Below are 15,807 nucleotides of genomic sequence, written 5' to 3' on the forward strand. Positions count from 1 at the left end.
ATTTTATAATATGATCAAGAAAGTGCATTATTAAAAACTTGATTTTACCACGCTATGTTTTTTGTTTGTTAGTTTAGTATTTTTTGTGTGTGTGTGTGTGTGTGTGTGTGTGTGTGTGTGTGTGAGAGTGTGTGTGTGGTGTGTGTGTGTGTGAGAGTGAGTGTGTGATGTGTGAGTGAGTGTGTGTGAGTGTGTGTGTGTGTGTGTGAGTGTGTGTGAGGCCCAATAATGTTGGGGGATCCAGTGGGAGCGGCAGTCATATTTCAGGGTGACCGTGCCACTCTTTATCACAACCCTGCGAAAAGTGCCAGTACGTGCGCTCATTGGCGCCCCTTCAGCTGGTGGCGCCCTAGGCGACCGCCTAGCTCTCCTATGCCTAGAAACGGCCCTGTGTGTGAGTGAGTAAATTCGTACCTTGTTAATTATGTTTTCAGGTGTTTGTTAAAACAGCACGTTGCGCAAGTGTGTGTGTGTGTGTGTGTGTGTGTGTGTGTGTTTGTGGACTTGGCAGACGATGCAATCCCATGCAAGTTTTCGTCATCTTGACATATTACCATACTGCCCCACAGATTTCTGTGCCAAACCCCCCTCCACACGTGGTTTCGTCCTGTCGCCCGAGAGGACGAATGAGTGCGGGCCCCTCATGACGCGAGGCGGGCCGCTCCATAAATACTCTCGCGCTCCGCGGAGGGGAGACACTTTTCCTGCGATTCCCAAACAAGTGTATTGTAGTACTGCAAAAGAGAAACTAAAAATGATGAACGGAGATATTAACAGTTTCTACAACTCTCTTATTGAGGGGGACTGCTTCTTGTTTACGTCGGAGTCCGTTGGAGAGGGGCATCCAGGTAAAATGTCCAAAAATAAAATTTGGGTGACTTTACAGTAGGCTATTCAGCTTCGCTGTTACATAACAGTACCTGTATTGTAGTAACGCACTGTACTGTTGCATTATTATTCCAATAGCTTATTTTACTTGTAACCATATTTATTTTGTATTTGCTTTTGTTTGGAAGCGTTTAAATAAATATAGCTCAATGCTCAGATTTCTCCATGATGCGCTGTGGATTTGAAAACGATTGTATTTCGTTTCTATGGCTGTGTGCCGAAAACTAGTGAGCGGCCTAGACAGCATTCTGAGCGCTGTAGTCGCGTGCAGCTGATCTCAGATACATGCACAGTTGCACACTCATCTCAGCTGACAATGCAAACACTTCTGATGGCCAAAAAGGTAGTGTAGGTAGGCAGATCAGCAGGTTTTGAGACGCAGCCTCGCGCTACACGTGGGATCAAACATGCAGTCTGAGCGCAGACTCCGCCCACCGCGCCCTGAGTCAGAACGCCGCCGCGTTTGATCTGCAGAAAAGGCTCCTCCAGGAGAAAAAAAAAGTTCAATGAAAGTCACGCTAATAAGATACTTTAAAATTAATTTATTTGCCTTGCATTTTAGTTTTTGGGCACATTTTTATATATTTTTTTAGTTTCAGTTGTGGTAATTAATAGTTGAACAGTAGAAGGAAGTGATTTTTCGGAATCGCTAGCAGGGACTCAAAAAGCCTATGCTTTGCGTTGTTTATGGATGCGGGTCTTTAGCACAATTGCACCTTAAAATACAGAATAGCATAGAAAATGTTAAATATTATTGCATCAAAATGTATAGATCTGCAAAAACAAACATTTAAATATTAATTAAATATTAATAAACAAACAAACAAACAAACAAAAATAAAATAAAATTGAGAACATGATGAAAAGTCATAATTTATTCTTCAAATACTAGTCCTTTAAATGTGAACCATAAACACAACAGATGGAATACTTCTTTTAAATTCATTTTTATAACTTGACAACTGCACATAGTTTTTTATTTATTTGTTTTTTTTTTAATAAGAAACGTTTATTATTTGTGTATAAATAAATGTTAAAGAACATATGCCACATCAGGCATATATGTCATACAGAGGTAGTACAATTTCAAATGCATGTACATAGGAATAAAGCCCATAGGAAACAATTTATAAGCTCAGTGCATTTGCCTAATTCTCAAGCCCAGCTGATGGGAAAACAAGCAAATGCAGTGTGGGTTTTGACAAACATATATAGGAGCACTAATTACTATTTTCATTGTACAGATAAGATATGTGACCAGATAAGTGACGCTGTGTTGGACGCTCACCTGAAGCAAGACCCAGAGGCAAAAGTGGCTTGCGGTATGTTGACTTTGATTTCTGGGGATTTGCTGAAATATTTTGCATGTGTCCTTTCAGATTTGATGTCCTCCCAGAATCATGAATATGAATGTTTTGCCATTTCCCCCCCCCCTTAGAAACTGTAGCCAAGACGGGAATGATTTTGCTGGCAGGAGAGGTGACGTCTCGTGCTGTTGTTGACTATCAAAAGGTGGTTCGTGACACCATAAAACACATTGGCTATGACGACTCATCCAAGGGTTGGTTTGATGATGCATTTTATTATACATACAGCAGCGTTTACCGTTAAAAAAGTTTGGATTCGGTGAGATTTTTTTAATGTTTTGCTCACAAAGGCTGCATTTATTTGATCAAAAATACAGTAAATGTGAAATATTACTACAATTGAAAATAGCTGTTTTCTATGTGAATATATGTTAAAATATAATTTATTTCTGTGATCAAAGCTGAATTTTCAGCATCATTACTCCAGTCTTCAGTGTCACATGATCTTCAGAAATCATTCTAATATGCTGATTTGCTGCTCAAGAAACATGTCTGATTATTATCAGTTTTGAAAACAGCTGTGCTGCTTCATACTTTGGTGGAAACTGTGATGCATTTTGCTTTTTGTGATTCTTTGATGGATAAAAAGTTCAAAGGAACAGCATTTATTTGAAATGATAAACATTATAAAAGTCTTTACTGTCACTTTTGGTTTTTTGTAATTCACCTGTCCTGAATAAAAGTAATTATTTCTTTCAAAAAATTTAATGACCCCAAACTTTTGAACACACGTATAAATGGATGTGTGGAGATTTTACTACTACAGCTAAAAAACAATTAAACTAAAAATGTCATTTAAATAGGAAGCTGAATGGCCCATAATCTGTTCCAAATTCTCTCTTCTGAACCCGTAGGGTTTGATTATAAGACCTGTAATGTCCTGGTGGCTCTGGAGCAGCAGTCTCCAGACATTGCCCAGGGTGTTCATTTGGACCGCAATGAAGAGGATGTTGGGGCCGGCGACCAGGTAAATCAGTGCTGTTCAAAAACTGTAAATGAAACTCTTTTAATAACATTTTAGTATTAATATTTTATGCTTTGTGCTTGGTTCAGGGTCTGATGTTCGGTTATGCCACAGATGAGACAGAGGAATGCATGCCTCTCACTATTGTGCTCGCACACAAACTTAACGCCAAGATGGCCGAACTGCGCCGCAGCGGCACCCTGCCCTGGCTCCGGCCCGACTCTAAGACTCAGGTCTGCTGGACAGCATTTAGAAACACAAAAACGTGTGAAATTGAGCTCACGTAGCTAGGAGTGTTTGCATGCAGGTTCTTGTGTAGACTGCGTTTCCTGACAGTGCAACATGACTCTGTGCTTTGAAAACAGGTTACTGTGCAGTACAGACAGGAGTGTGGCGCCATGCTGCCGGTGCGCGTCCACACCATTGTCATCTCTGTGCAGCACGATGAAGACATCTGCCTTGATGAGATGCGTGATGCACTTAAAGATAAAATCATCAAAGCTGTGGTGCCCTCTGTTTATCTGGACGACGATACCATTTATCACTTACAGCCGAGTGGACGCTTTGTCATCGGAGGCCCTCAGGTAGAGACCAGTTTTGTTTTGGGTTTTGGCAGAAGTTCTAGATTTTCTTAAAATTGTAATATTCAGTGTTACACGTAGGGCTGCACGATTAATCGAATGCGATTGTCATGCGCATTTTGATAGTAATGTCGGTTCTGTAATCAGCAGGAAATCATCATCACGTGCTTTCAGATGGAACAGAATTGACTACACATAGCACGAAAGAATCAAATATGAAATCAAATATTGTGTTTATGTCAGTTTGACCTGAATTCGATTTTAAACTGCTTGAAATACTGTTTATACTTTATATTTCTTCTTGAAATTTTGTGAATATTTAGGGTTCTATATGTGCATGCAAAGTTTCGACACATAGATGTGTTTTGGCAAATCTCTACAAATGTTAGTTACATCGATTGTGTTAAGGCCCCGATATACTTCAAACGAAATCGAAGCACGAACTGAAATGACGTCATTTAGAAAAAAATCAGGCCGAAACAAAGTTCGTTTTGAGTTCGTTTTGGCAGTTCGAAACAGCTCACCAAAGCAAACTTTTTTGGGGGAGTTCGTTTTGCCTCCTAAACACCTTTGAGCTACCATTGGTCCGTGGTGATTATGCAGTCGGTGGGTGTGTTCTGGAACTCCGCCTTCTTTGACGTGCGATTTTATTTATTTATTTTTTCCCCGGTTCGTTTCTCATTCCACGGAGGCCAGACAGGAGAACACATCTCCGTGACTATCTTGCGGGCTCAGCACGGTCCAATCTTGAATGTTTCAGCCACACTTTGTTGCGTGGCCCGACAAGCTAGTACTCGGAGTGTCAAGGCCAGTCTCTCCGTAGTGGAAATCTGTGTCCTGTGCGTTTTTGCATGTTTCACATATGGCGATACCCTTTTCAAGAGATCGTCAAACTGCGCGGCGCACATTCTGAAGTATGAAAAATGCACTTCCTCATCTGTGCTCCGCATTTGCTGAATAAAAAGGGCAAACTCGCCATCATTCTTTCTGCTTCCGTTAAATAGACGCATATACCATCTACGTCGCTTGTTCTTTTCCTTTGCCATTGAATAGATCAATGCTACTGCCAGATGTTTACGAAACTGTTCTTCTCTCACAGCCGCCATCGTTGTTGTGTTTAGGGGGTACACGCGGGCGGCGTGACGCATGTTTACAACCCCGTCTACAGCAGCGCGGGGGTGTCGGAATGTTCGAAAACAGTATACCATCGCTTAGCCTTTTCGAACTTCTTTTTGCCCTCAAACGAAGAACGAAAAATAACTTTGATTGAAGTATATCGGGGCCTTTAGGGTTCAAAGGAGGGAGCGGAGACGTTGTCGACACTAGGGGTCGCTCTTGGGAACCCAGACACCTCTGACATCATTGAGAATAGGCCAATGAAATTGGCCAGCAAAATTTGCATAGCTGGCCACGCCCCGGACATCCGGGTATAAATAGGCCAGTGTGGCATTTGCTCACTCGTTCTGTTCTGAGGAGTCGAGAAGCGTCTCAACCCACTCAGAGGCAGTTCAGAGTTGTGGCATAAGGGACACAACATCTCTGTTCCCTCCATCAGGGAATGAGGGTTACCATACATAACCGAGACGTTCCCTTTCAGTCGGTCACTTCGACGTTGTGTCGAAGTTCTGCACTAGGGGTCCCTATACTAAACGCCACAGCTGCTGAAATGCGTTATGAGTCCATGGGGGCGCAGATGTTGACAAGCCCAGCGTGTCATGACCAAATGCACCTCTCCTCCTCGTAACCTTCCAACGCCCAAGACTTATGACCTTGCTCTCCAACATTCGGCAGAGCCGCCAATAAGGCGGAGGTCACCACAGCCGGAGCCTTTTCTCATTCTGAGGAGAAGCGTCTGTCCCCCGAGTGGGGAAAGGACACTATGGAGGTCACATCCCACCAGAAGGGAAGGTAACATTTGAAGATCAACCTATGGACTTACGGGAGGAAGTACCACATAGGGAAGATTCTGTAGTGGGCTTCGCATAAGGGGAGAACTACCAAACACAGAACCCAGTGACAGATTGAGTGTCTGTCTAAGGGAGACACTGAACCCTAAGGAACTAGGCAGTGGAAAAATACACATATGGGGCCACCAGAGGGAGCCACTACATATGGGGCACTAACCCAATACGAGAATTCACTCGAGGAACACTTCCCAGTAATGGATTCTTGTAGCAAGTTCCTCCGCTGAACTCAGTGTCGTAAGAGTGCGTGAGTGATGGAAGGGTGGTCCAGGATTCATAAGAAGGAACTTAACTGGACTCAATAAGTGCATATAATCAACTCAGAGAGGGGAAGGAGCTAAGTGCAAGTTCTACACCCTACCAGCCACCAGAGTTCAAGAGCTGGTGCTCAAAACTCTGGATGAAACCGGTTACATTTGCAGATTGTAGAACCTGGCAAATGTATTAGGTGTATCCTAACCTGCAGCTCTACAAATGTCCATTAGCTAGGCACCATTTTCTAAAGCTGAAGAAGCAGCAATGCCCCTGGTTGAGTGCGCCCTCACTCCCTGTGGGCATGGTAAGCCTCTGGCCTGATAGGCCATAAGGATTGCATCCACAATCCAGTGGGAGATCCTTTGTTTGGAGACAGCATTCCCTTTCTGCTGACCTCCAAAGCAGACAAAGAGCTGTTCAGACAGTCTGAAGCTCTGTGTGTGTTCCAAATAGATGCGCCTGGCTCGCACTGGGCACAACAGAGACAGGTCAGGGTCCCCCTCCTGTGGGGGGATAGCTTGCAAGGTTACCACCTGATCTCTGAAAGGAGTGGTGGGAGCCGGCCCGAATTGAAGATCCCCCACTCTCTTGATAGAGGTGAGCACAGTCAGGAAGGCCGTCTTCATAGAGAGGGCACTAAGTCCAACTGACTGAAGGGGCTCAAACGGATCTCTATGTAAGACCTGAAGGACCACTGAGAGATACAAAGAGGGGATGAGGCACGGCTCTTCAACCTCCGGGCGCCTCTAAGGAATCTGATAACCAGATTGTGCTTCCCCACAGATCTGCCATCTACAGTGTCGTGGTTTGCTGCAATAGCAGCCACGTACACCTTGAGTGTAGAAACAGATAGGTACCTGTCCAGGCCCTCTTGGAGGAAGGATAGCACAGATCCAATGCCACATCTCCAAGGATCCTTCCCATGGGAAGAACACCAATTTACGAAAATGCGCCATTTCAGGCCGTAAAGCCACCTCGTAGAGGGGGTCCTGGCCTGAGTTATGGTATTCACCACAGCAGGTGAAAGGTCTCTGAATTCCTCCTGGTCGTGGCCAGGGACCCGACATGGAGGTTCCAGAGATCTGGGCGCGGGTGCAAGATCGTGCCCTTCCCCTGGAAGAGAAGGTCCCTCCTCAGGGGAATCTGCCAGAGAGGAGCTGAGGCCAACACGAGCTCCGAGGATCAAGTCTTGTTAGGCCATTGCGGAGACACCAACAAGATTTGTTTCCCTGTCCTCCCTAACTTTGCACAGAGTCTATGCATTAAGGCTCACTGGGGGAAACGCATGTTTGCGAAGGCCCCTGGGCCAGCTGTACACCATTGCATTTCGGCTCCGAAAAACAGAACGAGTGAGCAAATGCCACGCTGGCCTACTTTTACCCAGATGTCCGGGGTGTGGCCAGCTATGCAAATTTTGGTTGCCAATTTCATTGGCTTTTTCTCAATGATGTCAGATGTGTCTGGGCTCCCAAGAGACACAATGTCGCAGTGACCGATTGAAAGGGAACCCATTTTACCAGCCATAAAAATTTTATGTTAAGTACAAATAGCAATAAATACTACTTACACTAGGCACAAATAATGTTAGATATTATTTATCTATATTACTGTGTACACTGAAACACTGAAAAATGTATTACTTTGAAGCAATTTTCACTCAGAAATTGCTAATAAATTTCACAAATAATAACAAAGAAATGGCAAGTAACGCACAGAATTAAACATTTAGAGAGTAGAAAGAGTATTAGAAATAGTATTTTCATGTAACTCTTACTCCAATAATTTGCAAAATCATGTTTTACAGTGAAAAAATTTGAAAAAAAAAAAGTTTGGGTCAAATTGACTCCTAACGCAATCAAAAAATACAGTAGAAATAGATGGAAATTGTGATTTCTCACATATTTTATATATTTGTTTTTAGTATCTGACAAGCTACAATACATGACCTGAATCTTCAGTGTTTTTCATAGAGTGAACTTTTGGCAAATTGCATGGAAGCCAATGAAGGCTCAATTTGACCAAAAAAAGACTAATCATGTTTTTAACACGTATGATTTTCCATTCACTTAGGGTGATGCCGGCCTGACTGGTCGTAAGATTATTGTCGATACCTATGGAGGCTGGGGAGCCCATGGTGGAGGAGCTTTCTCTGGAAAGGACTACACTAAAGTGGACCGTTCTGCGGCGTACGCTGCCCGCTGGGTGGCCAAATCTCTAGTGAAGGCTAAACTGTGCAGGCGTGTTCTTGTGCAGGTAAGCTGGCCAGATATTTTGCATTCTGCTTAGAAAGTATAATTCTTTGAATGTGAAGTTCATTGATATATTGCCTTCACCATGATGCAGGTTTCTTATGCCATCGGAGTGGCCCATCCTCTTTCCATTTCCATCTTCCACTATGGCACATCTCAGAAGAGCGAGCAGGAGCTGCTTAAAATCGTCAAGAAAAACTTTGATCTTCGTCCAGGAGTCATTGTGAGGTAACAGCTGCTCTCTTGACACATTACCCTGTGATCGAAGCCTCTCATATTCCTTCATCTTTCAGCTTAACACAGATGGAAGTGAATCATTCACTTTTCTTCTGCTTCTGTCTTTGCTGCCCTTTTCTTTGGGTTTTTGCATCTCCTGATTCCATCAGACAGACGATAATAGATCTAGCAAACTCAGTCAACTTTTGCCAAATAATTATTCAAGATTCAGTACAGTACAATAAGAGTTGATAATAAAATAAAAAGGCACGAAAACAAATGAAGAGTTTATTTGCAAAAACAGATAACTCAGTTATTTTTTAAAATTTTCAAAAATCATGTTTTTTATTGTTATCATGTTTTTATTGTGTTTGTTAGCTGTATTTTTTAGTCATTTTTTAACTTAATCAAAATAACTCAACTGCAGTTTGATTGAGATTAATTAAAATGCACAATGAAAAAACATCATTTTTGAAAATTGTTAAAAAATTGAGTTATCTGTTTTTGCAAATGAACTCTTCAAATATATAGTGAACTACACTACTTCCCTCAAGTATTAAACATTCAGAAATTGAAAAGTAATAATGTAAAACTAAAACTAATTATTTATTGTCATAGTTTCCTCTGCATGATTATTACATAAAGTAATTAAAACCGTGTGTGTACATTAATACCAAAACAGGTATTTTGACCAAGAAGTTGACCATTTACACACACACACACACACACACACACACACACACACACACATAAAGTACTGCAAAGTGTGTGCTGTCTGTAAAAAGCAGTCAGGTAACTGATAATGTAGAAAGATGGGTATTTTTATTTTATTTTAGCCCTAACTTTTTACATCCCTTGAAAACGTTTGCATTATAACATCCCTGTAGAGACATGCTTTCTGCAACTCTCCGATTTGTTGGTTTATTCTGTAGAGCACCATGAGTAATGTAGTTTTTCAACACAAATTCCACAGTGCACTTCACATCCCTACTTGTGTGACACGCATGAGTGAGCATAAACCTGGGAAGAGTGTTTCAAATCAGTCACTTACGAGCTTCTATGCTGCTTAGGATGCTGCCTTAGAAGGTAGCTGCAGGTTTGGAACAGAGCCATCATGTTTGGACAGGTTCAAGTGCCTAGCTAGTGTTTGCTATCAGACTTGCTCTCTATTTCATGCTGCAGTTTCCTTCTTCAGGCTGACTAGTGAGTGTGACAGTAAGTGACCGCTTCATCTCTTCTCTGGCTGGCTGGGTGCGCACTTGAAGTATCGTCCACATGATAATCTTTTAAATGCATGCTGTTCTATTTTAACGAGTCAGTAATCCACGGCCGATGTGTTCTAGGGAGCTGGAGCTGAAGAAGCCAATTTATCAGAAGACCGCTGCTTACGGCCACTTTGGCCGTGAATTGTTCCCTTGGGAAGTGCCCAAAAAGCTGCACTACTAAACGTTTTGTCAAGGTTTTTCCTCTCTAGACCTGTTGGCGTATTCTACAGAGAAGCCCACATGGCTTACGGGGAGAAGTCTGGTTATTCTGGTACAAGTCTTGCTGGGTCCGTCTTATTTAAAGGGGTCATATGACATTGCTAAAAAGAACATTATTTGGTGTAATGCAATGTGTTTATGCGGTTAAAGGTTAAAAAAACACATTATTTTCCATATAATGTACATTATTGTTGCTCCTCTATGCCCCGCCTTTCTGAAAAGCGTCGATTTTTAATTTAAATCGCATCATATGACCCCTTTAAGTCTTTTTCCTCTCATTTTCCAACCATATTGCATCACCCATTTCACTTCTTAGTCTTTTTTGAGTTTTAAATGCGATTATGATTCATCAGCATTATGGTGAAGGAAGTGTACTACACTAATTGACGCACAAATTTCAATCGTAGGAATTGTAAACTGGTTGGCCAGTATTGATTACGGATTTCATTTTATGCAGCATTATCAAGGTCTTCACCATTGTATCATAAGCATTCCTAACTGTTTTAGTACTTTTACACCTTGTGTGTTATTTATTCGTGCTGTCCTCTATGCACACGTATTGGAATCTGTAGTCTGCAGGTCAGCTCTTATGCTGTATGTCGAGTAACTTCTCTTCTCTAGCGCTCTGTGTTTCCCAAGTGTAGTACAGAAAAACTATGGGGACCGGCTACAAGGAAAGTGGTTGCTGCAGTGCCATTTATTTTGGCCAATACTAATGCATTATTAAACGCTTATTGTCCGTCTTCTTTCACATTCTCTTCTTTCCTTAAACAGAGGGATCGCAATTTTGGCTGGTGTGGTACAGAGAAACTAGCCTCGTTTACATGCATTCTCTCTCTCTCTCTCTCTCTCTCACTCTCTTTTTACCAATAAAATGTTTTCTATTATGGCTTTGGATGTCATTGTGTTCTTTTTTCCCTGTTTGTATATAGAAATATATTCATATTGGCTACTATAACTGGTCATGACATTAGGAATTAGGTTTGAATTATATGTAATAAAACTTTGACAAATTTAAGATCACCATAAATGAACTATTGATTTAAAATGGCAGGTCTGGGAACTCACGAGTTTTAATAAATATTTACTGATATAAGATACATTATGTTCTCTATATGATCCATGCTTGATCTGACAGTCCCACTTAAAATCATTTAATGCATCATTATCAATGCAAATGGTCCATGTTTGATATGACAATCCAATGCTATTATGATATTAGGTTGGTTAACTTTTGACCACTCTCATGCAACCCCAATTGTGGATTGGGTCCTGTAGCATTACATCAGGTATCAGTGCTTATTCTTTAGCTACTCAGACCATTTTAAAAGATACTAGTACTTATTCATCAGATACTAGTTGTTATTTATTAGATATTAGTACTTATTCCAACTGTTAGTACCTTCATCAGGCATCATTCACAACGTTTCAGTTCTGTGACCTTCATCAGGCATATCTGATGAAGGTCATAGGACCGAAAGTTGTGAATAAATCTATTTGTGATACATTTGCAAATACGGACAGTATGCTGGATTTATTAATTTTTGCTTTGATGTTTGACCTGTTTTTGGTCATTTATCCTATCGATCACCTATACAGGTGTGTGAGGGTAATTGTTGAAGGATTAACGGTTACTGTGGTGGCTTCCACTAGAATCCCTTCTGAGGAAAGTCAGTTCACTCAATGCTTCCAGGCAGCTATTTCAGGTCATGTAAGACCAACTCCTATCTACTTGAATGGGGAAATACAGAAATCTTGCCAAACCCACATTTTAATTACACGTTTCAAGTCAGCAATAAAATCAGACACGAACTGTCTCTTTTTGCTTAAATAGTGTTAAAAAAGCATATTTTTCAGGTGGTTACAGCCAATGCACAAGTGCAGGCTGAAGTATCTCAGGACGCAAACATTCTTTGCTAAAGGGTAAAAAAAAGAAGTTTGAAATACCTAAGCAGCGGTATGCTGTTAGCACACATCATGTCATCAACCATACACTCTAAAAAATGCTGGGTTAAATACAACCCAGTGCTGGGTAAAATAGGAACAAACCCAGCAATTGGGTTGTTTTGACCCAGTGGTTGGGTTACTACCCAGAAGGTTGGGTTAAACATTTAACCCAACCGCTGGGTCAAAACAGCCCAATTGCTGGGTTTGTCCCTATTTTACCCAGCACTGGGTTGTATTTAACCCAGCATTTTTTAGAGTGTACTGTTAAAACCAATGGCAGTTTGAAGTTGTTTAAAAGCTGGTGCAAATGTTTCCGGAAAGTTGATTTGAAAAAGCTAATTCGAACCACTGAAACACACTCCAAAGATTTTATTAGAAGTGTAGTCACACCTGTTTGTTGTTCATCTGTTGTTCAGTAGAGTGCTGCAGGGATGCATTTTTGAGTCCGTGTTTTATCACTTCCACTTCCACCATCCTGAAGTCAATGGGTTTTTGCTTAAATGCCTGAAATAAGGTCTGTGTTTAACACAAGCTCAAGATATTTTGACTTGTGAATGGAAATACTTTCTGACCTTCACAGTAAACAAACTCCATTTATTATTGCATCATCCACACAGTTATCAGACAGCCTGAAACCATGGGACAAAAGAGAAGCCGGAACATGCTACGTTTACAAGCAACCAAATAATTAGTTAATAACTGATTGATGGCTCAGTTGAATTGAAAAGTCTTAATGCAGGAGCCTCAATCAATCAGACTGAGCTCAATCCAAATGAAATATCGATCGGATTGAAAAGGGTGGTGTAAACCTGAAATAATCTGATTTAAAAATATGTTGCACACGTGCAGTGCCTTGATGCATATGCTTACCAGAGCCCATTTATAATAAGATATTTGATGCCTGCATATGTTTTACGAACGTCTATTTACGTCACATGTACTGATTGAGGAGATTTAATATTTGTGAAACATTTGTGAAACAGCTCTTATGACATAAGCGTCAGATTTATTTTCAGATATGCCATTGAGGCAAAAAACGAATGCAGTGACTAGGTACTGCGCATGCGCTGATGTTTTGTCTGGAATACACGTAATTCACATGTAAATGAATTTGTGAATTGGACTGCAAAATTTAGGGTTCACATAAAGCAGAATCTGAAATCGGATTGGATTCATTCAGAATGACCAAAATTAGTGCATGTAAACACAAAGCATTATAACTTATGGCATTAAAAAACCTGACCTGTCTTTTATTTTTTTAAACTTAACATCTCTGCTGCAATACTCAACAATCACCAATCATCGCTCACCAACCCTTTACATCTACAACAAACATTCAGGCTTTCCATGCTATGATACACTAGTGGTCCCAAAAGGGTGTTTGGACGCTAAAATCTCATGAGTTTCATTGCATGAGATTGTCAAACCACGTGACAGATGCAAATAAATTATACTAAAAGGATTTTTACAGGTTGGAACCTGCATAAGCACCATCGGCTTATGCACTGTAAACACATACGGCTGCATGCCATCTTCATTTGAACGTTGTAAGATTTGTGTCTGGAAACAAACTGGCTTTTGTTTCAGTATGCTGAAAATCTGTGGAGACAAACAAAAACGTTTATTTTGGATGCGATTAATCGTGATTAATCGATTTGACAGCACGAAATATATAAAATTATCTTGTATTCTAATAAGTTTATATGACACCAACATTTTAGAAACCAGTTAAATTTTACAGTTCTCAATTCCAATTTCAATACCTAACCTAAGCCTAACAAAGCCTAACTAAGCCTAAGCCTAACTTAGTCTAACAAAGCTCAAACATTATTAAAGACAAGTGAACAGTCAGTAAATAAGAACAAATTAAGAAATTACAAGCAATAGCACAAATAAATAAAGATGCAAAATAAAGATGCTTTGGGTTTTTAGATTTAGTTGTTCAAGTACAGAAATTGAATAATCAAATGTAAAATAACTACATATTATTCACTGTATAAATTAACATAGATTAGTCTTTGTTAAAGCTAAGAGCAGTAAGTGATTTTCTCGTTTTTAATTAATAATAATAATTATAATTTTTTAAAATTAACATTAGGGACACTGACAGCAGCTAGGCGCGGTCACTTTAAACACAATTCATGGGTCTAATATATTGATACACATCTGATTTCTTTCTCACTTAAGACATAACCGACTGTTTTCAAGGATACTTGCCAAGATGGGTATTTTGACATACTTTGTATTTGTCTGTTCAAGTGCAAGAAGACGCGGAAATGAACTCCATTCGGGGCTTACGTGTTGTCAGAGACGTGCCTGTCTGAGTAACAACACACTGAATGGAGTTGTTACTCGCGTCTTCTTGTGCTTGAATGCGTTAAAATCGCTTGAATGTTCAAATTGGCAAGGTTGTCCATTAGAGACGACGCACTTTTTAAAAAAATCCAAAATCGTGATTTGGGGCCCCCTAGCTTCCTGGGCCCATATGCCTGGCATACTCTGCACCCCCGTAATGGCGCCCCTGCCGTGCGTGTACGTCATATCCGTACACAAAGAAAAGTAGCTCGGCTGTGTGTAGCGCTAAGTTTGTTGTCACAACAAACGAAAAAACTGACCATGGATCATTGAAACGCAAACCTTTGCGAATTCCCAGTTGTAAAAACAAAGAAACCTTTACTTATGTGTCCATTCACCGTATCATCCAAGTGTACAACGGTGCATTGAACCACATTCTTCCGAGGAGCAGAGCCAAACGTTCTTCTGCACGATGCATGCATTTCTATTTTTTTAACCAAAATGTTTCATTGTGTAGCTTTAATACACACGTGACGATAATGGCTATTTTCGTTTCACTGAGATGGTTATTGTAATATTGTCTGAACTGGTATGAACTTGGATACTTTTCTATATTACTCTATTTAGGTAGGTCAACAGATTTTAAGTTGGTATTTTATTGTTCTCATGACCATGCAATATTAAGTCGAGTATGTTATTTCAGTTTTTATACCTTTACTATTGTTGTTAGAAGGTGAGTGTGTCCAAACATTTGACCAGTAAAGTATTTCTAATATTAAATGTAATAAATGTAGTGTTTATCACAGTTATAACTGAAGATATCTATCTATCTATCTTTCTGCCTTGCGAAAGTATTCATAACCCTTTATTTCTTTTTTCACATTTTATGTTGCTGCCTTATGTTAAACTGCTTTAAATTACTTTTTTTCACATCAGTCTACACTCCATACACCATAATGACAAAACAAAAAAAAAAGATTTGTGTCAACTTTGCAAATTCATTCAAAAGGAAAATCTGAAATATGTTGCATAAATATTCATACCCTTAAAGATTCTGTCTTTGTCACTGTATTGAAGTTTATTTTGTCATTTGTTTATAATTCTTTTCGTTTACTTTTCTTAATATGCCTCAACTTCACTTGTTTAGTCCTGGTCCCTCCTTAATTAGCTGCTCATTGATCTGTATACGCCATCTGTTTATTAGCCAATCACTGCAGCCATATGCTAATGGATCCTGATTAATAAACGCCTGTGGATCCTGATTAATAAACGCCTGCATTGATGCACAATAGACTGAGAGACTTTGGAGCTGCTTGATGTTTATAAGGTGTGTGTGTACAGTACAGTGTAGAGTCTACACTAGTGGGGACTTAAACCTGAATACACACCAACTCATGGGGACTTGTGTCACCGTGGGGACCTAAATTGAGGTCCCCATGGGTACAGAAGCTTATAAATCATACAGAATGAGTTTTTTTGAGATTGTATAAATGCACAAAGTTTTCTGTGAGGGGTAGGTTTAGGTGTAGGGCGATAGAAAATACAGTTTGTACAGTATAAAAACCATTACGCCTATGGAGAGTCCCTACAAGGACAG

General features: G+C 40.3%; 1 protein-coding gene across 1 annotated transcript; it reads left to right on the forward strand.

Annotated features, from left to right (window-relative positions):
- The first annotated feature begins 699 nt into the window (after positions 1-699).
- LOC107722750 (S-adenosylmethionine synthase-like) lies at positions 700-10,087 on the forward strand. The gene is made up of 9 exons (XM_016531217.1): positions 700-848; positions 2,133-2,210; positions 2,327-2,449; positions 3,110-3,222; positions 3,309-3,452; positions 3,585-3,803; positions 8,090-8,272; positions 8,363-8,496; positions 9,828-10,087. The coding sequence occupies exons 1-9, from the start codon at positions 755-757 to the stop codon at positions 9,928-9,930; spliced, it is 1,191 nt and encodes a 396-aa protein (XP_016386703.1). The 5' UTR covers positions 700-754; the 3' UTR covers positions 9,931-10,087.
- The last annotated feature ends 5,720 nt before the right edge of the window (positions 10,088-15,807 follow it).

This window comes from Sinocyclocheilus rhinocerous, unplaced genomic scaffold, assembly GCF_001515625.1.
Source record: "Sinocyclocheilus rhinocerous isolate Xijiao unplaced genomic scaffold, SAMN03320098_v1.1 scaffold514, whole genome shotgun sequence".
NCBI lineage: Eukaryota > Metazoa > Chordata > Actinopteri > Cypriniformes > Cyprinidae > Sinocyclocheilus > Sinocyclocheilus rhinocerous.